Raw genomic sequence first — 25,534 nt, 5'->3', positions numbered from 1 at the left:
TTTGAATGTCAAAATACTTGAATCTGGTATTTTAGCGGCACAATACTGTTCGTATGTTGTTTTCGGAGTTCATATCACATAGCCTTCAGTTCAAATAAAAATTGTGTTTACCATTTTAAAGGAGATATATAAATCTAGTCAAATATGGTTGTGTGCCGGTTTTTCCAGCAAGGCGCCTGTCGCTATGGTACAAAATGCCACAACGAGCACTTTGATGTCAAGTAAGCGCATTGAGGTTGTACCATTGTACCAGATGAAGTCTCAAGTCTCTTTATTTTGTATGTTTTTAGGCAATGTCTCAAGACCGACATGGAGGCCAGCCTCCATGGGATGTGGCCTTTCTCTGCCTACGGGCCCTTTAAGGACAAGGCCAATTTCCCCAACTTCATCGAGGACCAATCCTTCGAGGAGGTTCGCTTTCTGTGCTACGAGGCCAAGCGGCAGAACAACTTCGAACAATTCCAACAGCAGTTTAATCGCGAGGTTTTGGAGGCCACCAACAAGATGAAGACCATGCTGCAGTGTTCGCCCCAGATATTGGACATGATGATCAAGATCCACGAGACGCCGGAGGGCGGAAGTGTGACGGCTGCCCCGCAGCAGCCCAATAATCCCTTTGCTGCAGCTGCTCCGGCGGCCAATGCATCGGCCTCCATCTTCGGCAAGCCCGCTTTGTCTGCGGGTAATCTTTTCGGCAATGCCACCAGCCAAGCGCAGAATACCAATAGCATTTTTGGTGGAACCATGGCAAATGCCAATCCGGGCAACAGCATTTTTGGCGGAGGAGCTGCGGCAGCCGGAGCAACAAGTGTCTTTGGACAACCGCAGCAACAGCAGCAACAGCCGGCAGCACAGGCCTTTCAAGGAGGCAACATTTTCGCCCAGGCTCAAGTCCAAGTGCAGGCCCAGCAGCCCGGGAATCCCAATCCTTTCGGTGGCTTCCAACAGCAGCAACAGCAGCCTCAGGCGGCGGGACTTTTTGGCCAGGCAGCTAATCCGAATGCGGGAGGACTCTTTGGCCAGGCGGCTCAACAGCAGCAGCAGCAGCAGCAACCTCAACCCGGGCTATTTGCTCAGGCAGCGGCAACCGGATTTCCTAACCAACAACAACAATTACAGCAGCAACAGATGCAACAGCAGCAGCAGCAGCAACAACAGCAGATGCAGCAACAGCAACAATTGCAAATGCAACAGCAGCAGATGATGCAGCAACAACAACATATGGTGCAGCAACAGCAGCAGCAACAAGCTCAGGTGGCAAACGAAGTTCAAACCACAGTTTATAGTCGCATGGAAGATCTCAGCGAACAGGAAATCGAAGCCTTCAAGTCAGATCAGTTCTTGCCAGGCGCGTTGCCTTTTAAACCACCGCCACGAGAACTTTGCTGAGCCAACCGAGTTGCTTGTTAATTTATATATTTCGTAGAACTAATGTTTAATACATCTAATAAACTAATGCATCATCATGTTCAGTCGCTCCATGTTGATAGCGTAAACAGAATGGGAGCCGATCAGGTTGCGGTCCCTGAAGGCCAGCTGGCAGTCCTTAAGGGTGATCACTGTGCGCTCGCTGGGCAGACTGCAACAAATAGGGAAAAAGTTATTTGTAAAAGTAAAAAGACAAGAGCTATGAAAAATAGTCTTTATGACAGCTAAAACATGATGGATTCATGCTATTTGTGAGTCTGAATAAAGCAATAAAGCTAAGTTATTGTGCGTAATGTATCATAATATCCTATGTATAAGTGTTTAGCTAACAACAAAAAGTTTCTAAGACGTTTTCAGATCAATAATATAAATAACAAGCAGTCCTTACACTTCTTCACAGGCGGAGAGGAAGGTAACATCGTCGTTCTGGCGCCGCATGAAGTTGGCCGTGTTCAGCTCCTTGTCCAGCTCCAGGGGCGTATCGTCCACCTTCTGGCGGGTGACCGTGTTGCGCAGCGAAGGATCCCGCAGCGGAGCACCCACATCGTAGTAGAAGTTTCCCTCGCCGCTGGTCTTGTAGTGCTTTCGCTTCTTGATGATGGCCGACAGGAGATCCTTGAGCAGGACCTGCACGGCCATGGCCACGTACTCGGCAACGTTGTCGTCCACGGAGACCAGTCCGATTTCCCAGGCGCCGATCAGGAAGCGGCCCATAATGAATCCAGCATCGGGCAGGAAGAGTTCCTGGGCGCAGTAGCGCTGCGAGGGGAGCTGCTGATCCACCGAGGATCCACCGATAGTGGGTGGTGGTCGGATAACCTGCATGTTGTCCTCGGCCACGAACTCGAGGACCTCGCAGAGCTCGAAGTTCAGGCGCTCGGCAAATGTGCGGGAGCTCCTCTTGCGCCGCTTGCTCCGATTGCCGCTGCTGCTGGTTTGGACAGCCGGCGGATTCTCCACGGGTGCGAAGGCGTCGATCTTGTTGAGCAGCGCCAGCAGGAATTGATTGTGCAGATGCAGTTTGTCCGGCGAGAGTATTTTCCGCGACTCCGCATCGAACTCCTCCTTGGACCAGCGGCTGCGGAACCAGTTCTTCATGTTGGCCCGATAGCGCTCCCAGTTGTCACCCAGAGCCACCACTAGCGCCTCCTTGGTCGCAAGTACTCGGTCGGTCAGCATTTTGTGCAAACACACTAGCAAATATTCGTGAAATCGGAAATTTGCAATGAAAACAAATTTTAGCAGCTGCTTAGTGTGACCATTTACCAATGTGCAAAAAATACCAATGACGGTTTAAAATACATAACCGAAATCAATTGGTTGTGTTAAAATGTTAATTTAAGCTGTGAAAATTTGTTTAATATTAAAGGATTTTAGCTTCACATAAATAAGTAAAAAAAAATTTCGGTATGGAGTAGAAAATATAAAGAATGCATACTATTACGTTATAATTAGTTTGTCAATTTTTAAAAATATTTGTTTTTATTGAACACAGCTATATATTTTTACAATATGTTTTTGAACATAAATATTTGATTAAGATTACATAAATATTCATAAATTATATAAATAAAGTTATTAGGTACTGTAAAACGAATTCTTATACAGAGTTTCAGAAGAAAATTAGAGTCAAAAAAAGGTTACAAACATGGATTTATAATGCGCCTGCACCATTAAAAAATATAAAAATATATACTTAAAAACAAACTTAAAAAAAATTATAATAAATAGCTTAGCCAAAAATTAATGATAGGTAGTATAGCAAAAGATTTCAAATAGAAATTGTATATTCTATTATGAAATCTGGAACAGTTAATAAACATTGCAAATAAAAATGCTATTAATACATGCTACACGACAACAGGAAATTGATACAACTAGGTATTTCCAAAAGGGAGCATTACTCTGAAGGAGATCTATTCATTCAAACTATTTGAATACCCTAAGCTTACAACAGTCAATTGTTTTTTTCTAATTTACGCGATCCCATCGCCACACAGTGCTGTCATCGCACACGCAGACCAAAATAGAGCCGTCTTTGGAGAAGGAAGTCTGCCGAATGGTGGAGGTGCTCTTGGGGTGGACCAGCTGACTGCACTTGGTCAGATTGGGATCGTTACAATCCAGTTCCCATACGAAGGTGGTGCCCTGTTGGTTGCCCAAGGCCAGGATCTTTTGCCAGGCGTTGAAGGCGAAGCGCACAAACCATATCTCGCACATCTTGTAGTCGAAATGGTGCAGCACCGTGGTGGCCGACTCCTGGGGCTTGATCTCGTGCCAAGGGGCTGACAGTTTGCCCGGCTTCCAGCACACAATGGAGTTCTCGCAGGATTTGGAGAAGACAAAGTCGCCGAACCACTGGACGCAATCCACATAGTTGCGATGAATGTCCCTCGTGGAGAAGTCCGGAAAGTGCTCCTTGATGGTCGGAAACGGAGCCGTGTTCTTGTTGGGACTAAAGCCAGAGCTCAGCTCAATGGCCTCCTTAATATCCGGCTTGTCCAGGCGCCACAGCTTCAGGGAGTGATCCATTCCGCTGGACATGATGCGATCACCGCGCAAATCAAAGTCAACGGACAGCACTTCATCCCGGTGACCTTCCACTCCACCGAACACAGCCACACAAACGTCCGACTGGATGTTCCAGAGCCGCAACGAGTGATCCTTACTGCCGGAAAGGAGTAACTGCGGCCTAACCGGATGGAACTTGAGCTCATTGATGGCGTGCCCGTGGCCAATGTAGTTCTTGCTGCATTGATGCTTCACGGGATTGAAAATGCGGATAACACCGCGGTAACCAGCCGCAGCCAGGACAGGATCGCCGGTCACTGAGTCGTAGGACCAAGCGCACGTGTAGAAGCTTTCATCGGTCTTGAAAAGAATAAATAAAAATGTTTGTTATGAATAAAATTCTAAGTATATACGTATCTCAGGTTTACTTCCAGATTTCTTGTATGTTTTTTACTATATATGCGAGGAATATTAGAAAGCTTTACGTTCTAAAAAACAATATTTTCTAACCGTTTAGTTTTTGCGGCTTGGCTGACAATTTTTAATAGAAAAGCCAAAAATCTAGATATAGTTTTACACGTTTGAGTACCTACATCTGGATCTGCATAGACCTGGAGCAGTCGGATGCCTTCGCTGGACTCCTCGCTGGACACGTTGCTCCTTTCGCATTCGTAGATGGAGACCCGATCCTTGCCAACGGTGGCGAAAACCTGCGGTTGGGATCTGTCCAGGAACGGATTGAACTGCACGCCGAAGATCTGGTGGTTGTGATCCTCACGGACATGTGAACTGCAATGCATGCAAGGATAAATATACAGAAATCAAGTCACACTTAGGCAATTCCACCTGTATTTGTAGAGCGGTGGAACCATTTTTGGAGCCTTAACCCGTCGGCACAGGCGATTGAGTTTTCGTGTGTTAGGCGACTTGCTCCTGGTAGTGGTTGTCGTGGTGCTAAACAGGCTGGCAGAGTCATCGCGATCCACGGAATCAGCTTCGTGCTCATCCTCCGGTTCCAAGACATTGCCGGCATTGGAGGAACTGTTACTCAGGAGTGCCATTGCCTCTGGTGGGGATTGGGCTTGTGAATCCTCCTCCGCGGATGGTTCTTCCCGGGGCGAGGCCAGTTCACAAGGATTTGTTTCATTCATCGCCAGTTAATTGCTGAAAACTTCAAAGCTTCCTTTTGTTTACAAATGGTTTGCTCGCCAGTGTGGCCGTACTAAAGGTCAGCCATGTAACACCAGCGTTGCCACTCTGATTACAGTAACTAGACAAACGACCCTGTTTCCTTAACAATTCTTATGTATTTTAATCTAATTTACATAGTTATATTTTGCTTTATCTACTTTTTGGCGGCGAGCAGCTCGTCCAGGTGCGCCTCAACCTCTTTGTGCGCCTTCACACTGTATTCGGTGCGGGAAGCGGCCTCGTGGACAAAGAAACCGCGCAGAATTTCGGCTTTTGTTTGAACGAGTTGCGCCTGCGCCTCTTGCAATTTCAGTTCGTTGGCCAACTGGGGGCCCAATTTCAGTTCGGCGGTGTCCTTAAGGAGCGAGCACTTGCGTCCAAGAAGCTCAACCAGTTGCTTCAGCCCGCTGCGATGCTCCTCCTCCAGCCGCAGGATCTCTTTCTGGTCGCTACTCAGGTCCGCCTCTTGGTCAAAGGCATCCGGAAACTCCTCGCGCATTTTGTCGCCCAGTTCTGCAATGGGCTGTAGAGTGGCCCGAAGCTGGGCAGATAACTTTGTGCGCACCGTCTTGCGATCCGTATAGCTCAAGGGCGGAAAACTGCTGGCGTGCGGCAGACCTGTGGGACAGAGAACAAATGTTAGAGATGCCTCTAAAGACGTTTTCAAAGCAATTTTACCCAGCACTTGCTCCTGACCACTGCCCTCGAGCTCGCCCAGTCGGGCATAGTTTCCAATGGAAACCAATTTGAGAGTTCTTTTGATTTCCGCACTTGGATTTGGACCCAAATCCAGACGACGCAGCTCGTCCAGCACTAATTTCAGCTTGAGCACTTTCTTCAGTTCGGCATTTCGCGCATCCCGCAGATCTTCGGATTCACCGGGCAAGAGCGTGGCGGATGGATCATCCATTTAATAATTGCGAATGCTTATATTGTCCAGAAATTGATTGTTTAATTCGAATGGGCAAACGCATGGCCGCGATACGGCAACGCCACTCAAAGTGTGGCCAAAAACCAGTTTGGAGATAATACCAAAGTCTTAAAAAAAACAAACTGAATTTGATGGTCACTCCATTAGAGCATTATTTAAAGCGCAGAACTTTCAAAAGAAATGTTAGATTTCGATTTAAATATGGAGCAGATCCAAAAGCATCCCATTGTGGCCACCATTAGCATTGCCGCCGGCGCCATTCTGGCATCCGAGGTGATCTGGAAGGTGTTCACGTTCCTTCAGGGCCAACTTTCCGGCAAGAAGCCACTCCGCGTGCACGAAGTGCTTACCTTCAATGAACTGGGCGACATTTGTGCAGCGCAGCACCTGCGGTCATCGGATTTGTCGAAATCTCCGGATGCGGTGGTGTTACAGTGCCGGAACCAGCACTGCACCCTGAGAAATGTGGGCAAGATCGTGGAGCAGATCGACCAGGCGCAGTACTCCATCGACATAGCCATCTACACGTTTACTTCTCTGGTGCTGGCGGATGCATTTAAGCGAGCCCTGCTGCGCGGCGTGAACATCCGCATCATCAGCGACCGGGAGATGGTGTTTTCCGCCGGATCGCAGATCAATGTCCTGGCCTGCCTTGGCGTTCCGGTGCGCACGCCCATTACCACGTACATGATGCACAACAAGTACTGCGTTATAGATGGAGTAGAGCGAGTAGAGGAGATCCGGCTGCTAAAGAAGCGCAAGTGGATGCGTCCGAGCTGCAGCGTCGTGGTCAGCGGCTCCGTCAACTGGACGCGGCAGGGATTCGGAGGCAACTGGGAGAACTGCATCCTCAGTGCGGACGAGAAGCTGGCACGTATGTTCCAGGCGGATTTCGCCCGCATGTGGAAAGCCTTCGAGAATTCCGAAGATAAACTTAAGCCCAAAATCTAAACCAGAACTCATTACCAAATGCGTAAAACTTCAGCCCAAACATATTACCAAAAGTTCCTTTACGAACATGACCACAAACAATCTCACACTTGTAACTATACTACATTTTTCAGTTCCTATCCTAAACTAGAAATGTTAAACATTTGTACAACAATTAGTTTACAATTTACATTAAGAAATGCAATGATTTCTACCACAAGTAGCAAAATGAAATAAGCAATAATTTTATTCTCCGTTAACTAGATTTAAATCTTTTCATTCTAATCGGCTTTAAGTTAAGCGAATTGCTTTTTAAGCCATTGGCCTAATTTTTTTGTTATGATAATTTAAGTCAATAGCAGACAGTGTTAACTATTATTGTTCAGACTATGAATTTCATTATATTTCTATTGTTTTCTTAAATGAAATTTAGTTATTAACTACTTGTCTTGTTGTTTCAATTTTTCCGCACGGCGCAAAAATGTCTCCTTTAAACCATTGAGTCTTTCGATTTCTGCACGAATCTCCAGGTATTCCAGGTAGGAAACTCCAGATTTTAATAATATCTCCTGTTTTAAAGTGAGCACGCGGGCAACTTCCTTTTGCTTGCGGTGCAGGGCCGTCAATTTGATCGAAACGGCCGATTCCTTAACACTTCTAGGCGACTTCGATTTCTTGGCGTTCTTCGATTTCTTGGATTTCTGTGGTTCACAATGGTTAAGTTTAATTCTAAATAGGGCTTATCCTACTTACTTTAGTTAATTCCATTGTTTATTTCAATTTCCGCGTGTTGTTTTGTTATTATATGCCAGTGTTGCCAGATGAAAAATCAGCTTTTACCCTGAATAATCTCGCAGAACCCCGAAATCCCTCTAAAAAATTCGATTTCCCCCTTAATTACTTAATTTTATCACAATCTATAATTTTTTGAAATGATTGCTATAAAAAATTAAAAAGATTTATGTAATTTAATTTAGTTGACTTTTTTTAATACGCCTCTTGGAACGCAGTATTTTTTTTATATATATAACTTAGTATTTTTAATTCAGTATTTATACAATTTTCATTTGTGGTCACACCGGCGTCGTTTATTGCTTTTTTTCTGTGAAATTTTCTCTTCTTATTGAAAAAAATGGGTTCCTCGTCGTCCGGAAAGAAGCACAAGAAGGACAAGAAGAACCGGCATAGGTCGCGAACGCCGGAGCGCCAGCGCCGAGCCACGGAGGACGAGGATTTGACCCTGGATCTGACCGACGACTCGTCGTCGCGTCACAGACACCACAAGCACAAGAAGCACAAGGAACACAAGGAGCACCGTCACAAGCACCACAAACACAAGGAGCGCGAGCGGCCCAGCGAGGTCATCTCGCTGGAGGAATCGGACTCGGACAGTAAGTGTTTGACCGCTTTTACCCACAGGTGCAGGCCAGGCTCATCGCAGGGCGATTGTCGTGGGCGGCGGATCCGGCGGAAAAGCGATAATCTGATTGACGGACTGCCAATGCCCGGCAATCGCCTTGGACCTGCACTTATCCCATACCGGACGTACTAAACCCATCGTGGCGTTTCTCCTCGCTTCTCTTTTTCTTACAGGTGGTCCGCTGCTGGAGCAGATTGTGAGTGGGCGAGCAGAAGTGGTTGAAGCGATTGTCCTGCTGGTGATTCAAACACTTCTAACCGGTGTTCCCTATTTGCAGGTTCCGACTGCGTGGAGGTTCCGGTGCAGGAGCAGACCAAGGTCAGGGATGCCAGGGAAGTCCCAGATCGCGAGCGAGAGCGGGAGCGAGAACGGGATTCTGGACGGGAACGTGATCTTCTAAGGGAAAGGGAGCGTGAACGCGAAAGAGAACGTGAAAAGGAGCGCGAAAGGGAGCGGGAGAAGGAGCGCCTCAGGGAGCGGGAGGAACGTGAAAGGGAGCGTGAGAAGGAGCGTGAGAAGGAGCGCGATAAGGAGCGCCTCAAGGAGCGCGAAAGAGAACGCCTCAAGGAGCGTGAGAGGGAACGGGAACGTGAGCGAGAACGAGAACGGGAGCTCACTGCTCCCCCACCTCCGCAAATCTCCAGGCATGCCGAGTATGAATCCCGGCGAGAACGGGAAATCGAGCGCGAGCGGGAGGCCCGCAAGCGATCGGGTAGAGAACGCGAGCGGGAACGCAACCGTGAACGCTCCCGATCTCAGTCGCCTCCGCCGGCCAACCGCAAACCCGTCGCCAAGGAACGCGAACCCTCCTCCCGTTCCTACTCGCCCATTCCGGAAAACGGAGCCGGCGATGTGCTGTCCATTACGGAGACCAATAAATTGCGTGCCAAGCTGGGCCTCAAGCCACTCGAGGTGGAAAGTGGTCCCAGCAAGGTGACGCCGACCGCAGCAGGCAATGGTAGCCAGTCCGAGAATAAGAAATCCTCCGGAGGCGATGCCGATCTCTCATCGTACAAAGACGAGTGGGGCGAATTCCTGCACAAGCCGGCCGACAACCTGAAGGAGAAAAAGCAGGCCGAGAAGCTGCGCGAGAAGCTCAAGCAGCGCAAGGAGAAGCGGTTTTTGGAGGAGCGTCTTGCTCGCATCAAAACGCTGGGCGAGTCTGACGAGGAAACGGACAATGTCTCCAAATGGGTGGACAAGAACAAGCGAGTGGTTAACGAACGCGAAGAGGCCAAGCGCAAGGTAAGCGTGACATCAACATCTACTAAATATCAAATTGAAATTAACATGCATTCAATACAGGCCAAAGAGCTGGAAGAGCTGGATGAGGCGTTTGGCGTTTCAGAGCTGCTCGAGAAAGAGAAAACCAAAGCTCGTCAACGGGCCTATGGCGATAGCAACCTAAAGGGACTGCGAGTCGATCACGACATGGATGATTTCGGCGAAGGTCGCACAGTCATCCTAACACTCAAGGATCAGGATGTGCTCAACGAGGAGGAGGGCGACACTCTAGTCAATGTCAATATGCTCGACGAAGAGCGCTACAAGAAGAATGTGAGCAACAAAAAGCAGAATCCGCTCAGTTATGGCTACAATGTGTACGAGGAGCAGTACGATGAGTTGGGCAATCCCATCGAGCGTTCGGTGCTGGAGAAGTACGACGACGAGATCGAGGGTCAGCCCAAAAAGCGCAAGAACTTTGTGATCGGCGAGAATATGGATGAAGAGCGGGAGCACAGGCGTAAGCTCTTGGAGATTAAAACCAAATTAGCCGGCAAGCGGCTGGAAACCTTGGAGGACACCCATTTGCAGCTGGCGTCGGACACGTACAGTACAGAGGAGTTGGCCAAGTACGTTTAAATGCTCTTGAATAATACCCATTTTGTTAATATAAATAATGTATATGTTACAGGTTCAAGAAGCCAAAGAAAAAGGTTAAGAAACTTCGACAGAAACTAAAAGCCGACGATCTTGAGCCTTTGATGGAACCGGGGACATCAGCTTCGTCAAACTTTGGTAGTCGTGGTGGACGTTATCGTGATCACGAAGATGAGGACATGGAGCTGGAGGCGGTTAAAACTGAGGTCAAGGTGGAAGCAGAGGATGATGATTTAGAAAGGGTTTTAGCAAAGGCTCGCAAACTGAAACAAAAGGAGAATATCATAAAGAAGCCATTGCCCGTTGATTTCGAAAATATTCAGCGGGAGATAAAACCCGAACCCGTAGAGGAAACCAGTTCAGGATTGCTTCCTACCGGCGTGGATGCCAACATCGTGTTGAACGCCACAGCGGAGTTTTGCCGTACCTTGGGTGACATTCCCACGTACGGTATGGCGGGCAATCGAAACGAGGACTCCAACGACATGATGGACTTTGACAAGGCCGATCAGCCGGAGGAGCACATGGACACACAAGACGATGAGCCTGCCCTGAGTCATGGCACCTGGAACTCAGTCAATCCGGATGAAGTCATGCAGCCAGCCGATTTGGACAATCTGGGAGATGACCTGGAGGATAGGGCCATTTTGGATGAGGAGCCGGATGTGGGCGCTGGTGTAGCGAATGCTTTGCGCCTGGCTCTGTCTAAGGGATACCTCGAAAAGGAGGAAAAGAACAGGCCTAGCAACACCAAAATGGCCCATCTGCAGGCCAAGAACTATTCCATTGAAGACAAAGCTGCCGGGTAAGTTAAACTAGTTATCCTAAGATATACCTTTCAATAGAATGCACTATCTTTGCAGTGAGGACGACAAGGTGGGACGTCGTGATCGGTTCCACTTTGGCCCAATTACGGACTTCAAGGACAAGGAGACCTTCAAGCCCAATGTCAAGTTGGATTATATCGACGACAATGGTCGCATATTGAACCTCAAAGAGGCTTTCCGCTACTTGTCACATAAGTTCCACGGCAAGGGGCCGGGCAAGAATAAGATTGAAAAGCGTCTGAAGAAAATGGAACAGGATGGGGTGAGTTTATCATCAAGGGAATAAATAAAGGGCATTCATTTATAAACTATTTTCCTGCAGTTAATGAAGACCATGAGCTCGACCGACACACCATTGGGTACTCTTACCATGTTGCAGCAAAAGCAAAAGGAAACGAAGACCGCTTACGTCGTGCTCAGTGGCAGCAACAAAAACGCGCCAGGTGTCAGCGGCTCCTCGATAGCCAAATTCAAATAAAGAATATGGAAGCAGGAAATCGATTTCGATTTCGATTCCGATTTCGATTTAATTACCAAGACAACATAACCAAATGCAATAGATACTTTCTAATCCGCGTACTCAATAATTAAGTTCAGAACTCCTATGTGTCCATCCGGCCCAAATATGTAATTCTCTTCATAATTATTCAAATACACTTTGGACTTAACTCAAGAAGCTGATTTCGATGGGCGGATCATCGTTCTTATGGGTCACTGAAAAGGAGAAAAGCAGGTAACTTGAGAACGAATGTGTATGTAACTCCAAACTTACAGTTAAAGGATCTGCCAAGCGAAGTTCTCCGCTGACCCTGAACCTTCTGGAAACCAGGACCAAAACTGTCCCAACAGACAATTTTGCTGGAATGGTTCCTGAAAGTCAGGCTGCACTTAGCCCTTCCATATTGAATCGAGTTGATATAGACCTCGTCCACGTTTGGCGGCGTCCTAGTTGGACCTATAATCATCGAGAACTGGTCGCCAAGCCGGCCAAAGTCCAGGCCTCCGTAGCCAAAGATCAAGGCCTGCAGGAAGCCACCGATGCCGGTGAGGAAGTTCGCCGATCCTTCGTAGCCCAGCGGCGTCTCACTCCACACCTTGAACTCGGGTCGAACGTAGCCCTTATAGCTACGCTCGAAATACTCGTTGGCCAGTTTATCCTGCCAGGAGGTAAGATAATTGGCGGCGAACATGGACCAGGTCATCGCAGGACCCGATTCTCGGGTTACATTGGCATAGTAGCGTAGGTCATTCAAGTGTGTGGGGCTTTTAAAAGGTTTGTAATTACCAAGTGTCTTATCAACCATAAATTATTCTCTTTACCTGTCATCAAATCTTAAGGGATATCCCAGTAGTATAGTATCCGCCTGCTTGACAATGGTGTTTGGCTTATAGCCCTGGTGCTGGGGATGGTAGTCAAGGACCTCATCCCGCAGAATCACCAATCGATCGCTAACATCACGCCAACTTTCAAAGAGTGCAGTGCTTGTGTTACCACACATTTGACCAAGCCATTCGGCAAATTCCAAGGCGATTTTGGCCACCGCATTCGTGTACACATTATCATTCACGTCCGGGTGATCCTCATCGGGTCCCATTACCCTGAGGAAGTGGCACACGTTTTGGGAATCCTCACAAGATGCTCGACTCACCAGGAACTCGGCCACCTCAGAGGCAATGGGCCAAGCTGTCTCACAGGCCCACTCCTTATCCGCCGATTGGGCGAAAAACTTTTGCAGCGCAAAGGATATGTCGGCCGATATGTGGATCTCCTGTTGCGCCACTTCGGGGCAGCAGGGATTGGTGACCTCAGTTCCAGTGTAGGCACTCTCCCAGGGAAATCTAAAGACAGGTGGGAGAAATAAAACTAACATTATACACTAATAAAGTTACGATTCCCTTGCAGTCAAGGATGGATCCAAAATGATATAAAACCATCTTTAAAAATTAACAAATTTAGTTAATTTAACACGATCGTTTCTGTGACGGATATAGGATATACTAAACCGATCGGCAAGATTTTATTCTATGATCAGTGTAAACATTAGCAACGATTTGGAAAGTTTCAAGACTACCTTCACACTTCTTGAAAAATCTGGGTAGAACAATAGTCAACCGATTTTGATTGAAACACAAGAGCTATGTTCTAAATACTAACATTTAGTCTAAGAATCAGCGTTTTTACTCAAATTAAAACAAGAAAAATTACCAAAAGTGTAAAATTTAGACCTGATCGATCCTATAGCAGCTATAGGATATTGATGTCCACAAATAAACATACGATTGCTAAAGTTTCAAGTCTCAAGTTTTTAAGCTTAGCTCGCAAACAGTATAGTAGTATATAGACAGGCATGACTATATCAAATCAACTATATACAATTTATGTACTTTATAAGGTGCAAAGTGTGTTCTTTACTGTGTTACAAAGCATCTAACCAAATTTATAATATGGTTATATAGACTCTATCCACGATCTTACCTGGCGCCCTTATAGCCAGTGGCGTTCGCATGGTATTTTGCTGCCTCCAATTTGCTCTTTCGGTAGTCCAGCACCTGTTTTGCATACTCGAGGCCGAATTGAGAGACCACCGGTAGCATCCAGATCTCGGTGTCCCAAAAGTTGTGCCCCTGGTAGTCCGCTTCCAGATTGCCACGTCCCAAACCAGTGGGACTTAGTCCATAGAAGGGTTCGTTTTTCTGGTTGGTTTCGATTGACGGAAGGGAACTAACCAAATAGAAGATACCAGCGTTAACAATGTGCGAGAGCTCCAAAGCATCACCCCTTAGTTCGATGGAGAACTCATTGTCCCAAAAGCTTTTCCACGATGCCGTGTGCTTCTGGAGAAGATTTCCAGAGCTCAACTCGTGCACAGCCTGCAGTTCCTTTCGGGCAACACCTTCGTCTCTGTCGATGGTGATGATAATGCTGTAATTCAACTGATCTTGCCAGGTGGGCCACTGCAGTTGTAAGGGCTGCTCCAAGGATTCACTGAAGAGGACAAAGATCTCCTGGGGATCCGGTTGGAATTTTGCAAACTCAAGCACCTTTGTGCGACCTCGAAGTGTGCGATAATCTCCGCTGGAGGAACTGCCATTGTTCACTACGACAAAGTCGAAGGCATCACTCGATTTACCAGAATACTGGGTGAGTTTCAGGAACTTTGGAGCTAAAAATAAAGAGCAAATTTTATGAATAAGTTAAGTTAATTAAAATCGAAACTATTTGGGAGCCACAAAACTTTAAATCTTTTTTTTTGTGTTTTTTCAAATGAATTTTTTTAACCAGTTGAACCTTTAACTCAAAATCTTGAAATTTCATTTCATTACAATTTTTTTACAAAATTTAATGCAAAAATTAATGTTAAAAATTTTTAATTTTTTTAAAAATAAAAAAAACCAGATGCATTAACCAAAAGCATTTTTTTTGAAACTTCATTAACCAAAGTATTTATATATTAAGAACTTTTTAATTAAAATAATGTTGTTACATCACAAAATGTTCATAAATGATTTAAAAAGTGCACTAAAATGAGTGCTGGTGTTGACTTAATATCAGCAAATTTAAAATACTACTCAATATGATTTTTAAATTTATGTAATATTAAATTTTGGGTTCACCCACAATTACCTCTTGAATTTCTGCTGTCAATCCTGTTAGCTACAACTTCATAGACCAAAGCGCGATTGTAGAACTTGTGCGGATATGTTCTCTGTTCCAATGAAAATCCCAGTTTTCTGTAGGTTGTGCGTTCGCGAAAGTAGCCATCTCGCAAATCCATCTCATAGCTCGTTCCATTGACATCCACATCGTCTGCAGAAGCGCATCCGAAGCGATCACAGGCTTCCGTGCTTATGTTTATCCAGTTGGGGATGCGAGCACGTTTGCTATTACCTCCGGCTCCGTTGTACACTCCGTTCATGAAGATGGAGTCCCCGAAAACCGTATAGCCCAGGTGGCCATTGCCCAGGGTTGGCATAAAATTTAAATCCGGCGGAAGACTGTAAAAAAGATTTATTTATAACTTTAAATGAGAGTAGTGAGTGTTAGTGCAATTGGGCAGGGAAAAGCTAGCAAAAGCGTTTAAATATATATCTAAAAATGTGAGCAATATTATTCGGTATTGTATTCATAATCCTTAAAACCTTATAAAATGAATGTCCTGAAAAGTATGCTTATTTTTTTTTATTGAAACTTATATATATTTAAATGATAAATACAGTTTCTGAATTTTAGGAGCATTGTATACACAATTTTTAATGTTTTTACAATTATAAGTTGATAATCTACCTTTCTGATTTTAAAAGATATGTTTCCTTAAAACCAAATGAAATGGGTATACTAAAATTATATACTATTAATAGTATTAATAGTAATATTAATTAAAATAATACCATTATTTTAAATGGAAAGCTACATATATTTAAATGATTAATACAGTTTCTGAATTTTAGGAGCTTTGTATACACAATTTTTAATGTATTTACAATTATTAGTGGATAATCTACCTGTGTGATTTTAAAAGATATGTTTCTGGTGTCTCGGCGTAGCAGCTTTTAAGAAGCGCTATTATTACAATAAACAAAATACGTTTCAGCATATTTTCGCGATCTACTCAGTGGCAAGGTCCGAAGTATACTGATTTTGTTTCTCCCTTCAGACAATTGCAAGTCTCTTGAATTTGATAAGAGCGCTGATAATAAGATTTAATCTCTGCGGGGAGTACCGGGGTGATTCACCAGAGGCGTACAATCTATGGGGTTCTAGTTTTCTCTGGTCACTTTTCTTAGTATTGAGTACCCCCGGTGATTTCCCCAGCTCTTAAGTGTTTTCTTATCTGTTCACATTTTGCAATAGAACGTAACTTTAATAGCGTTTAATTAATTGTTACAAAAAGAGATTGCACTCGCTAATCGATCAGTTTTCTTGCGCCGGAAACGCTTTCACCTTAATATTTTGTTTGTGTCTTATCTTGCACTATTGCAATATGGCCTTTCTAACTTTTATTTTACATTTATTTTGTATAACTTATATCTTTTAGTAATCCAGCCTTTATAGGCTTGCATTTAATACTATTTTATATCCATAAAATTCGATTAGTATGTATGTATTTTCTTTCTGTTGATCACCTCATTTTGTAAGGCAGCATTATAATCTCAGTCCATGACTAAGGATGTGAGAGGAAAGTGCCCATAAAATGTGTTAAAAACTTGGACCAGAAGAAAACGAAGTCTTTGGGCATTGAGCTGAGGTTTTTCTACCACAATGCCGATAATATTGTCCCATGTCCAAAGGCAATTGGCATTCTTCCCAAGCACTTGAAAACAATAAAAAACTAAAAGACGGCGAGAGAAGTACACACAAGTGGCTGAGTTTTTATTGCATCGCAGTTAGAGACCCGAATGGGCAGACAAGAAATCGACTTGGATGGACCGAGATTATCAAGACGGAGATTAGACGTGACCCAAAGAGAAGATGCGAGTGCTGAATGGAGGCACAATCATGGGAAACCCTCTTCTAATGTACAAGAAAAACTCATGAAGTAAAATAAGAATAAAAGTCATTAAAGATTGACTACTGTCAGGAGGCTTAGACCTGATCTCTGCGGCTGGGTGGCCCTAGACTACATTCTTTTCGCTATTTTTTCAGTCTGTACTTTTTTTTTTTTGTTTTTTAATGATATTTTCATAATTCCTAGTTACAAGGTAATTATGGTCTTTGTTGTCGACTCTAATTACCTGGGAGTCAACGGCTGCCCTTTCCCACATCGGATGTTGGCGGTACTTCAATACTGAGCTTTACATCTGGCTGGGTAGAATCGGATCGTATCCGAAATACTCAACGCCATCTTAGTATCTGACAACCAAGCGTAACCAGGCAAAGAACCGACTAGCTATAACCGATATGCGTTCGTGACTGGAACCCCAGTTGACGGCTCTGTTACCCCCATGTATATATCTGTATCGGTACACTAAAAGTAATTGCATTTTGTGTGGCCCTAAAGCTTGTTTTTATTATAGTTTATAGATATATTATTAAAGAACATTTTTTATGATATTTTAAATCTTTACCAAAACCCAAAAAGTTTATGCGTATAACCTATACCTTACCTAGCTAACAAAATATGAGACTACCCGTGTTCTGTTAGGTATTGTGGTACTGAAATATTTGTATTTATTTTTGTTTTGACATTAGATTGATACAACTGAATTCAATGCAGTAATATTTTCTCAAATATGCCTATACAAAATATCATAATTTCACTGTCACTTGAAAATAAGTTTATTCTTTTAACATGCCGAGCGTATACAAAATATCACAACTCAACTGCAACTTCAAAAATAACCTAATGACCTCAAAATAATAATTATAAAAAAATGTTATTAAAAATGTGTTTGTTTTTAACCGTATACCTTAGCAAGTATCTTAAAAAATTAAGTATCCTTTACCTTACCTAAGTATTTATTTTTGCAAATACCTTGTGTCTTAACCAAATCCAAAAACTTACACCTTTCTTAACACTGATTGTAATCCATACAAAATTAAACGTTTAATAAAATGTAATTTTTAAACCATTAATTTGAACTACAGTATTGAAATTTATTTCTAATCTTGTATAATGCTTTTCATTATACATAAAAACCCAGTTATACATATACCTGCCTCTCACTCCATTTTCCAAAATTAACATTTATAATCTTAGTTGTTTGTTAACTCTTAAGAAACAGTTTGCTGGCATTCTAATTTTAGAATAGTTTTTAAGAGTGTATCTTTATCTGAATCTTACCGGGCTATAGTTCTCTCTCCGGGGCTCCGAAGTTCGGTTCAGCTGAGCTCGGCACTAATTTTAATGGCGTTACGCCGCGATAGGTTTTCTGCTCAAGATCCATAAAGAAATGCTCAGGTGTTCGTTCCCCAGTTGGTCGCCTCGGCCTGGTAGAGTCTTCTACGGCTGTGGTTTGGGTTGGCACGAGATCTCCATCGAGAGGTATGTGGGGCTCCTCCGTGATTTACCCTTTTCCAGTTCATCCACATCCCCGCCACATAGAGTGCATATGTGCTATATGGTACTTTTCAAGAAGTCAAAGTCGGGGGCTCTATCGCGATGTGGTCGCTTGCCGAAGCGTAACTGAAATATTAAAACAAATTTTTCCGTTTTTTTTTGTATTGTTGTTGTTCTGGCTTTTGTTATTGTCGGCCATTTTGCTGGCGGTTTTGGTTTTGGTTTGGCGTCAGATTTGTTTTTTCTTTCTTGTTTTATTTGACGTGTTTTTTCGTTGTTTTTTTCGCCAACCTGTTGGCCGAAAAGTCGCGTCGAGAAATTTACGCAACGAAGCGTTACCAATGAGTTTCCGCTTTTGGAGGCATTGGGCTTAGTTGTTGCCATTCGATGCTTGTAAAGCCATGCGTTGCCCAGAATTTACAAAAACAAAATATAAATGAAGTTAAACAGAGCCGATTTGGTTTTTAAAGAGGGAAACTTTACGTTTTGAATGGCTCAAATTGATGATGAAAGAAATGTACTTTGTTATTTATGAACCTAAAGTTATACTCGGGGGTGTCACAGAATTTAGTTGAACCAAATTCGTAATATTAAAAAATAGTTTAAATTCTGTTTCAAGTATTTTATTTTATATGCCAAACTCAGAAAGAAACACAATTTTGAAAGTGAAAAAATTGATATTTTAAAGTTGTTTTATGCTCATAAGCAAACAAATCTGGATCATGATGTTCTTCAAAATATATTTTGCGATTCACAAGTCAGTGAAAATATATTTTATAATTTATAATTGATAATTTATTAAAATTATATTCTTTTATGAAAATATAAGACCGTTTAGTGTCGAATAAAAGCTAGAAGGATAAACAATTTTATAATAACTAAGAATATAGATTTAAGAAACATTTAAAGTCTATAAAATATTCAAGTCTATTAAGTCTTTTATATGTTCGGCATAATATCGCGGCCAACTATCCAGTTCATTCTTCACTCTACTTTCTAATCGAAACGAAATTACGAAATAATCTTGAACTTTTAAAATGTTTCTTCCCCCGGCCCTCGCTACCTGCTGTGGCTAAAACCATTGCTCGCGTTTTAAAGTTTTTTGGGCCGAGTGTTTTTCTGCCTAATTTGTGAACCGAAAATGAAACGCGTGTGAAAATCATGTTTATTGTGCGGCCACCCAGCCATTGTTACATGCCATAGAGTGTACAATGTGCCAAGAGGAGGGACACATTAATACAGGCAGCCAGCAATCATTTGCTTTCCCCTGGCATAATTTGGCTTTATTTTTATTTTTTTTTTGGGTTTTGGGTTTTGGGCCAAAGTTTTGGGTGTTTTCCAACTGTGAGCCGGGAGCTGCCTAATTGTTGTAATTTGCCTAGATATTATATTTATTGTTTGCCAGATAATTATGAAGATTATCTATGAAACGGAGTGTTTAAAACGTTTTCCACTGGCCTGGGAACCAATGGCCGAAAAGTGCCGAGAGCCGAGAACCGAGGACTGAGAGCCAACCCCACCGAGCATTTGCAACTCAATTATGGGCTAGCAGCGGCTACTGGCTCATCTTCCTCCCCAGCTGCTGCTTCATTATGCACCTGACCACTCGTGCAATTTCTAGCTGATAATTTGCATTATTTTGTGCGCCCAGGTGGCTGCTGTCGGAGCACCAACATCCATTCCACGGCTATGAATTATGGCAGTGGCGATGGCGATGGCGATGGCTGCCGCTTCTGCCTTATTCATGGATGATCTCACGCGTTGAGCACTCGCTTTAATTACACTGAACAGAAGGGATATTTTATTTTATTATTTTACTGAAACTATTAACTACATGAAATATTTTTACATCTATAGGCTTATTATCAGCATTGTTTGTTTCATTCTGTCAGCTATTTTAAATTCAAGATCTCGGCATCTTAAGAAATATTTAGTTCTTCTGCAGGTTTAACATTGGCCAAACTCGATTGCGTTTTCAAAAGCGGAAACATTTTTGAAACCATATTTTTGATGGAAGCGAATATATTTTTGATATTAGGAATATATTTTTTTTCAAAGTAAGAAAGTATACTTTTTTCTAGTTGTGACTAGCGTTAAGTATAAGTGTATTCCTTTTGCCGTAGAATAATATTTAAAGTAAATAACTAACACTATAACATTTTTGTAAAAATATTTATAAATATATATAAATAAATAAATAATTCACATATAAAATTTTGTTGAAATAATATTAATTCTGTTAGCTCACTATTTTATTTTCAGAAGTACGAGCATCTTTCTGTTAGCTCAAACTTAAGATGAGAAACAAATTTTCTGAAATCCGACGTTCAGTCAGATTAATAACAGTCTTAACAAAGGAGGACTTTAATGAAAATCTGACTTTCTAAATAATAAAATACTTGGGTTGTAAAATTACTTGCCCATAATCAAAAGCTAAAATGGTTTTATCATAGTTTTTTGTTATGTATGAAAATTTGTTTTCTAATTTATTTCTTTAACTTGGAAAAGCTCAAATAAGCTCAAAGTTTATAATTACGTTGTATAATTTATTAAAAAGCATAATGTGTTAAACGTTGCCTTGTTGTTAAATGGATTTTCTTCAATATTTTGCAGCTTGGTGTTGCTGGCTTTTTTCGCTGACTGTGCTTGCCATGTGCAGTGTCTGTGACCTTTTCGCGGCTGCACTCCAATTCAATTACCAGCAGCAATGGTAAACCGAGAGAGAGAGACAGGTGGAGAAATGCAGAAAGAGAGGGGGGACCATGGTGTGCAAAGATAATTATCAGCATGAGGCGCAGGTTTCGGGGATTGATATGTAAATTTTAATTTGCTTCATTTGTAATGCGTAAGTCATCCACCAAAAAAAAAAAAAAGAAAAGGAGAGGAGTTGCAAATGCAACTGGGTGCGACATGTGGAAACGCTTGGCTGGCGCTGGCTGTCTAATTAAGGCAGGTCAGGAGTGACGGGATCGTGGGAAAGGTCTCCCGGTATATTGGTTCTCCTAAAGGACTCTGCGGGCCAAGTGGCGTATGCGTAATGCGCTTTGCGTAATGCGTTATGCGCATTTGTCTTTGAGGCTGGGGCTAAGGCCTTCCATCCGGGAACGCCCCCACCTCCCCAATTTCCTTCGAATGGGGTTGGTTAAACATTTGCTGTAATTTTACAGCTGCTGGTTGAGTTAATGCTTAGACAGAGGCCAAGCGTAACCGCAGGCCAAAAAAGTATCTGCAGAATACATCTTGGCTCGCGCACTCACTCACCGTGATTAGGGTTTTGTGGAAAAACAGATTTCAATTATTACACCTGTTGTTGCTCGGTCACTGAAACCCCTTTCAAGATAGCCAACTTCTTGGCCTTATATCTCTGCCCGCTTTTTCTACATTTTCATAAGTTACATGGAGCGTGCTTCCTGCTACGCAAATGTATACTAAGAAAAATCAAGCTAATATTGAAAAAACTTTATAAAGAAATGCTATGGAAATGCTCTTATCGAAAAACTGAATTTTAAATAATTCGGCAATAATATTTAATCATGAAATATTATTAATACATACATACTATTTTAGAAAGTCAAAATGTTTTTTAACGTGACTTACCCCGGTTTATTCAATATAATAATCAGGAAAATTCAAACATTATGTTGAGATGGTACATTTTTCATAACCAACACATTAATTCAATGCTAAAACTTAAATTGCCATTGAGAAATCGGTTCTTAGTCTTTTCCCAGGTCTTAGCAAATTTAAAGGGCCAACTATTTTTTTTGTTAAGTGTACTATCCATCAGTGCTTTTCTGTGGCCTTTTGCGGATGGAGTGCCGATAGAGTGAGAGGAACTCCCCCTAGATGGCCCATCGATAGTCCATTCAGCTGGCCAGCAGCATCCATTGATGAGGATCTGCCGGGGCCATCGGTTCATAAATATTTCTCGCTTCTTTCTCAGGTAATCACAGGCTCTCGAGTTACCAGTCGCCATTTAAGGTGTGATCGGGCTAGAATGGAACATGAATCGACATCTACAACGACTCGACTTCGACTTCGACTCCAACTTCAACTTCAACCGGTAGCCCAGGTCCCTCGATTGGCCTCAACCTCAACACGTTTACGCATCACTGCCTCTTCTGCGAGTTGGACTTTGTGGAAATTGATTTCAGATTTTTATTGTTTTAGAGCGCTTTATATCTCACGTCATCTCGGCGAGTGGACGGCGCTTATTGATACAGCCATTGGCCAATAATAGAGTTGTTATTGCACTTTAATTGAAGACAAGTCTAAGGCGCCATCACCAGTGCCTAACACCTGGCAGCATGTCTGGGAAATATTGTGCGGAATACTGGGAAATATTTAGAATAATTCTGGTTTTATATTCGATTGTTGAGAAATTAACCTTAATAATTATTAAAAATATTATTATTAAATATTAATAAAATTAGGTGATAGTGTTTATATTTGTTTCTTCACATACATTATATATATAATAATTTTTCAAAGGCTAAGTTAAGCTTAGTCAAATTAAATTCATTTTATATATAGAAATTTTGTAAGTTTTTAAGATAAATTTGGGTAGCTGGTAAGATTGGTAAAATTTATATTGTTTTTCTTCAATCTAACATTTTTTTTTAAATGAAAAACCAAATACCTAATTGTCCCTTTTTTATTTCTTAAAATTTTAAATCTTTAAAAATTTTTAAACTATTTCGTTTTTGCCAAGGATTTGGTTGCCTAGTGTAGACAGCATTAGGCAGGCATTAGTGCAGAATGTGCTTTATAGTTTGTGCTAACTGTACTCATTTAGACTGCGTGTTTAGCACATCATTTTTCCTCAGTTTTCCATTCAGAGCAGCGGAAAACTGTTTGCATTCTACAGAGGAGATGGACTCAGATCCGTACCATATTGCATGTTTGTTGGCTCTATGAAGAGATAACAGTCTAAATTATTATCATACTTGTAGGTTCTCTAGCTATTTCCATCTCGCTCTCTCGCTTGGCAGCCATCTCTTTTGCACTCGCTGACTTTGGCAACCTGTTGATGTGTTCTGCCTTTTGCACTTTTTTGATTTTCTGCTCCGTTGAGTTTGATATGTTGCATGAAACATTTGGCTCCGCTTGCATCCTCCGCCAAACTCAACTGTACCTCTGGAGGTTGGGCTAGTGGCTCCCCATCCCCGCCTAAAATGTGGAAAACTATAACGACTTGGAAGTACTTGCGGCAAACACCCTAAAGGAAAACACGTGCGACACTTGGCTCGGACTGGAAATGGTCGAAAAATTTTCTTTTTTATATTTCGCTATCGTAGATCTGTCAAAGGCAGCCGTCCGTAACCAGAAGTTCATATGAAAGTACACTGAAAAAATTATTTAAAATAGCGTTCGATTTAATATGTTTTTGCTTATGAAGTTTATGCATAAGCGCAGTTTAATTCGAACAATATTTATTTGTTTTTTTTTTTAGCCTAAAATCTTATATTTTATATAACCAAACAACTTTTTTTTTAAATCTCAACTTTTAGCAGAAAAAGTGCTTAAACTTTTTTCTTAACAATTGATTTATTTTACATTTTTTATAAGGCATTATTATTAATATTTTTATTTGTCTAAATATGATTTAGTTGAGTGTTTAAAATATGTACTAGTGTTTTTTTAGAAAAGATTTTTCCCAAAACTGGGTTTTGCCGGCTCAAGTTCAGAGGGAATGCCAAAATATGTTTTTGGTGTATCTATTGAATCCGTTTTGAACCTATTAATTTCACTTATTAATTTACATATAATCCGACGCTTAGTAATAAATATAGTTATTAAATATTTTCTCCTATTTTCTCTGAGTACAACCACAAGAGAACCCTGAATAGTTATGAGTTGTTTATTCTGGTTTCAGTTAGGTCGTAAAATAATTGCCGACTACTAGAGCTGCGATAGAGCGCGACACATATCATTGCCCTGATGAACGATGAACGATGAACGGACTTGGACTTGGGATCAGAAACAAACACAGACACAGAAACAGAAACAGCAGAAGAAGTGCTCTGTAATTATGATGAGGCCAATACAAGAAGCGACCCTAAACGCGGCGATTGTTGTTGTCTCCCCACCGCTCCTCCGCCCCCTTTTTTTGAGTAATTAAGAAATCCTCTTTACGGTTCAGTCCATCTCCCTCTTTCCGTAATATATATATGTATATATATATTTTTTTTGGGTTTTATGTCCGGGGCTGTGGCAAAAGTTTCACAGAATTCGGTTCGTTTTGTCGCTGATGCGGCCTGTTTTGATGACTTCACTTAAAGTCAAATGGTCTTACATACCGGTACATGTGGGTTATTATTATTATTTCTAGTATTTCGGTACCACAACTAGTCTGCCTTAACGTTACGAAAATAAATGAAGGTTCTTCTTTGGGGCTGCCACAGAGTGGATTTACTGATGAAAAATGGTATTTGGTATATGGGATACCTTGGCAGATAAGTTTGAGAGGTTGAAATAAATCATGAAACCTTTCTTTTTTGTATTTTAATAAATAATTTTAAAATAAGTCAAATATTTTGACACATACATTTTATTTCAATCATTTATTCTACTGATACAATATATTAAACTATTATTTTTAAGTAATACCCTACAGGGTATTTAAAAGTATACACCTTGTTTAGAATAACCCGTGTACTGGTCATTGGAACCTTAACCCGACTTCTGTTCCCTTTCTGTGCCGTGTTGATTTGGAATTAAGCTTTGGGCCCTTTTTTCGAGTTGGTTGTTCTTGCTGGACCCGGCCAATTGCTTTTGACCCGAACTCCAGTTTCCCCACTTTGTACATCCGTTAGGTTCTGGAAATGATTTTTCCTGTTTCGTAAATTTCGGTGAAAGTTCACTAGACGTTTAATGTTAATTGCAGTGAGAAAAGATGGTGCGAGGAGAACTTCATTTGCAGGATTGACTGACTGATTTGGATTCATGAGGTGAAAGTTTCCCGAAAAAAAAAAGCTTTCCCGAAATGTAATTTGCCAAATGTCTTTGCCAATGATTGCAGCAAAGCAGCAACGAAAGCCAGCCAAAAACAATAACGAAATCCGAAAATTGCACAATTGGCCCGAAAGCAATTGACGCTGGCTCAGCTGACTCATTTTCGTGGAAAAACTATATCATCTACGGCACATACACCCCATATGCTTAGACAACAGAAAAGGGCAAAACAATATCATAAGCGGAAATTTTGTTCTTTTACCAAACGACAACTTCCGCAGTTTCTATTGGGCGGGGAACCCATGAAATTTTCTGCCCTTTGCGCCTCGTCATTTCCTTATCGTAAGGTGAAAAGAAAAATGTCACCAGCAGCAGCAGCAGAAGCCGCGGCATAATTAATTATCCCTTTTTTCGGGGCTACCGTTCCGATACAACTTCGATGTCATGCAGGCGCTCGTATCCA

The 25,534-nt window shown here is 42.1% G+C and overlaps 8 protein-coding genes across 8 annotated transcripts; 3 read left to right on the top strand and 5 right to left on the bottom strand.

Moving 5' to 3' along the window:
• The first annotated feature begins 38 nt into the window (after window positions 1–38).
• Window positions 39–1,466, top strand: LOC108138311 (ras-interacting protein RIP3). Its single transcript, XM_017260467.2, has 2 exons — window positions 39–221; window positions 291–1,466. The coding sequence occupies exons 1-2, from the start codon at window positions 145–147 to the stop codon at window positions 1,387–1,389; spliced, it is 1,176 nt and encodes a 391-aa protein (XP_017115956.1). The 5' UTR covers window positions 39–144; the 3' UTR covers window positions 1,390–1,466.
• LOC108138312 (transcriptional adapter 1) lies at window positions 1,400–2,685 on the bottom strand. The gene is made up of 2 exons (XM_017260468.1): window positions 1,817–2,685; window positions 1,400–1,579 (listed from the first exon to the last, which is right to left on the bottom strand). Exons 1-2 carry the CDS (start codon window positions 2,605–2,607, stop codon window positions 1,453–1,455), a joined length of 918 nt encoding a protein of 305 aa, XP_017115957.1. The 5' UTR covers window positions 2,608–2,685; the 3' UTR covers window positions 1,400–1,452.
• A 404-nt stretch (window positions 2,686–3,089) lies between these two features.
• LOC108138023 (polycomb protein esc) lies at window positions 3,090–5,161 on the bottom strand. Its single transcript, XM_017259994.2, has 3 exons — window positions 4,786–5,161; window positions 4,533–4,728; window positions 3,090–4,299 (listed from the first exon to the last, which is right to left on the bottom strand). Exons 1-3 carry the CDS (start codon window positions 5,088–5,090, stop codon window positions 3,400–3,402), a joined length of 1,401 nt encoding a protein of 466 aa, XP_017115483.1. The 5' UTR covers window positions 5,091–5,161; the 3' UTR covers window positions 3,090–3,399.
• Window positions 5,162–5,226: 65 nt separating this feature from the next.
• On the bottom strand, window positions 5,227–6,143 carry LOC108138189 (augmin complex subunit dgt2). Its single transcript, XM_017260302.1, has 2 exons — window positions 5,809–6,143; window positions 5,227–5,748 (listed from the first exon to the last, which is right to left on the bottom strand). The coding sequence occupies exons 1-2, from the start codon at window positions 6,038–6,040 to the stop codon at window positions 5,285–5,287; spliced, it is 696 nt and encodes a 231-aa protein (XP_017115791.1). The 5' UTR covers window positions 6,041–6,143; the 3' UTR covers window positions 5,227–5,284.
• A 50-nt stretch (window positions 6,144–6,193) lies between these two features.
• On the top strand, window positions 6,194–7,251 carry LOC108138188 (mitochondrial cardiolipin hydrolase). The gene has a single exon (XM_017260301.2). The coding sequence runs from the start codon at window positions 6,242–6,244 to the stop codon at window positions 7,010–7,012; it is 771 nt and encodes a 256-aa protein (XP_017115790.1). The 5' UTR covers window positions 6,194–6,241; the 3' UTR covers window positions 7,013–7,251.
• Window positions 7,200–7,848, bottom strand: LOC108138190. The gene is made up of 2 exons (XM_017260303.2): window positions 7,745–7,848; window positions 7,200–7,692 (listed from the first exon to the last, which is right to left on the bottom strand). The coding sequence occupies exons 1-2, from the start codon at window positions 7,757–7,759 to the stop codon at window positions 7,432–7,434; spliced, it is 276 nt and encodes a 91-aa protein (XP_017115792.1). The 5' UTR covers window positions 7,760–7,848; the 3' UTR covers window positions 7,200–7,431.
• A 215-nt stretch (window positions 7,849–8,063) lies between these two features.
• LOC108138191 (U4/U6.U5 tri-snRNP-associated protein 1) lies at window positions 8,064–11,787 on the top strand. The gene is made up of 6 exons (XM_017260304.2): window positions 8,064–8,382; window positions 8,689–9,656; window positions 9,717–10,264; window positions 10,327–11,097; window positions 11,156–11,381; window positions 11,442–11,787. The coding sequence occupies exons 1-6, from the start codon at window positions 8,124–8,126 to the stop codon at window positions 11,595–11,597; spliced, it is 2,928 nt and encodes a 975-aa protein (XP_017115793.1). The 5' UTR covers window positions 8,064–8,123; the 3' UTR covers window positions 11,598–11,787.
• Window positions 11,717–15,734, bottom strand: LOC108138193 (protein-glucosylgalactosylhydroxylysine glucosidase). The gene is made up of 6 exons (XM_017260305.2): window positions 15,623–15,734; window positions 14,745–15,115; window positions 13,596–14,283; window positions 12,440–12,958; window positions 11,892–12,382; window positions 11,717–11,833 (listed from the first exon to the last, which is right to left on the bottom strand). The coding sequence occupies exons 1-6, from the start codon at window positions 15,712–15,714 to the stop codon at window positions 11,784–11,786; spliced, it is 2,211 nt and encodes a 736-aa protein (XP_017115794.1). The 5' UTR covers window positions 15,715–15,734; the 3' UTR covers window positions 11,717–11,783.
• Between the last annotated feature and the right edge of the window lie 9,800 nt (window positions 15,735–25,534).

Source organism: Drosophila elegans, unplaced genomic scaffold (assembly GCF_018152505.1).
Source record: "Drosophila elegans isolate 14027-0461.03 unplaced genomic scaffold, ASM1815250v1 contig_814, whole genome shotgun sequence".
NCBI lineage: Eukaryota > Metazoa > Arthropoda > Insecta > Diptera > Drosophilidae > Drosophila > Drosophila elegans.
Note: the sequence above shows the minus strand (reverse complement) of the source record. Positions and strands in the feature narration are given on the sequence as shown.

Bases quoted from the DNA above. Each gene is read 5' to 3' on its own strand.
- LOC108138311 (XM_017260467.2), top strand. From the start codon at position 145: ATGGTTGTGTGCCGGTTTTTCCAGCAAGGCGCCTGTCGCTATGGTACA. The intron at 222-290 runs GTAAGCGCATTG...GTATGTTTTTAG, and splicing joins AACGAGCACTTTGATGTCAA to GCAATGTCTCAAGACCGACA.
- LOC108138312 (XM_017260468.1), bottom strand. From the start codon at position 2,607: ATGCTGACCGACCGAGTACTTGCGACCAAGGAGGCGCTAGTGGTGGCT. The intron at 1,580-1,816 runs GTAAGGACTGCT...TATTTGTTGCAG, and splicing joins CTCTCCGCCTGTGAAGAAGT to TCTGCCCAGCGAGCGCACAG.
- LOC108138023 (XM_017259994.2), bottom strand. From the start codon at position 5,090: ATGAATGAAACAAATCCTTGTGAACTGGCCTCGCCCCGGGAAGAACCA. The intron at 4,729-4,785 runs GTGGAATTGCCT...CATGCATTGCAG, and splicing joins CCACCGCTCTACAAATACAG to TTCACATGTCCGTGAGGATC. The intron at 4,300-4,532 runs GTAGGTACTCAA...ATTCTTTTCAAG, and splicing joins AGGTCTATGCAGATCCAGAT to ACCGATGAAAGCTTCTACAC.
- LOC108138189 (XM_017260302.1), bottom strand. From the start codon at position 6,040: ATGGATGATCCATCCGCCACGCTCTTGCCCGGTGAATCCGAAGATCTG. The intron at 5,749-5,808 runs GTAAAATTGCTT...TCTGTCCCACAG, and splicing joins TGGTCAGGAGCAAGTGCTGG to GTCTGCCGCACGCCAGCAGT.
- LOC108138188 (XM_017260301.2), top strand. From the start codon at position 6,242: ATGTTAGATTTCGATTTAAATATGGAGCAGATCCAAAAGCATCCCATT.
- LOC108138191 (XM_017260304.2), top strand. From the start codon at position 8,124: ATGGGTTCCTCGTCGTCCGGAAAGAAGCACAAGAAGGACAAGAAGAAC. The intron at 9,657-9,716 runs GTAAGCGTGACA...CATTCAATACAG, and splicing joins GCGAAGAGGCCAAGCGCAAG to GCCAAAGAGCTGGAAGAGCT. The intron at 11,382-11,441 runs GTGAGTTTATCA...ATTTTCCTGCAG, and splicing joins AGAAAATGGAACAGGATGGG to TTAATGAAGACCATGAGCTC.
- LOC108138193 (XM_017260305.2), bottom strand. From the start codon at position 15,714: ATGCTGAAACGTATTTTGTTTATTGTAATAATAGCGCTTCTTAAAAGC. The intron at 15,116-15,622 runs GTAGATTATCCA...TCTTTTTTACAG, and splicing joins TATCTTTTAAAATCACACAG to TCTTCCGCCGGATTTAAATT. The intron at 14,284-14,744 runs GTAATTGTGGGT...CTTTATTTTTAG, and splicing joins TGACAGCAGAAATTCAAGAG to CTCCAAAGTTCCTGAAACTC.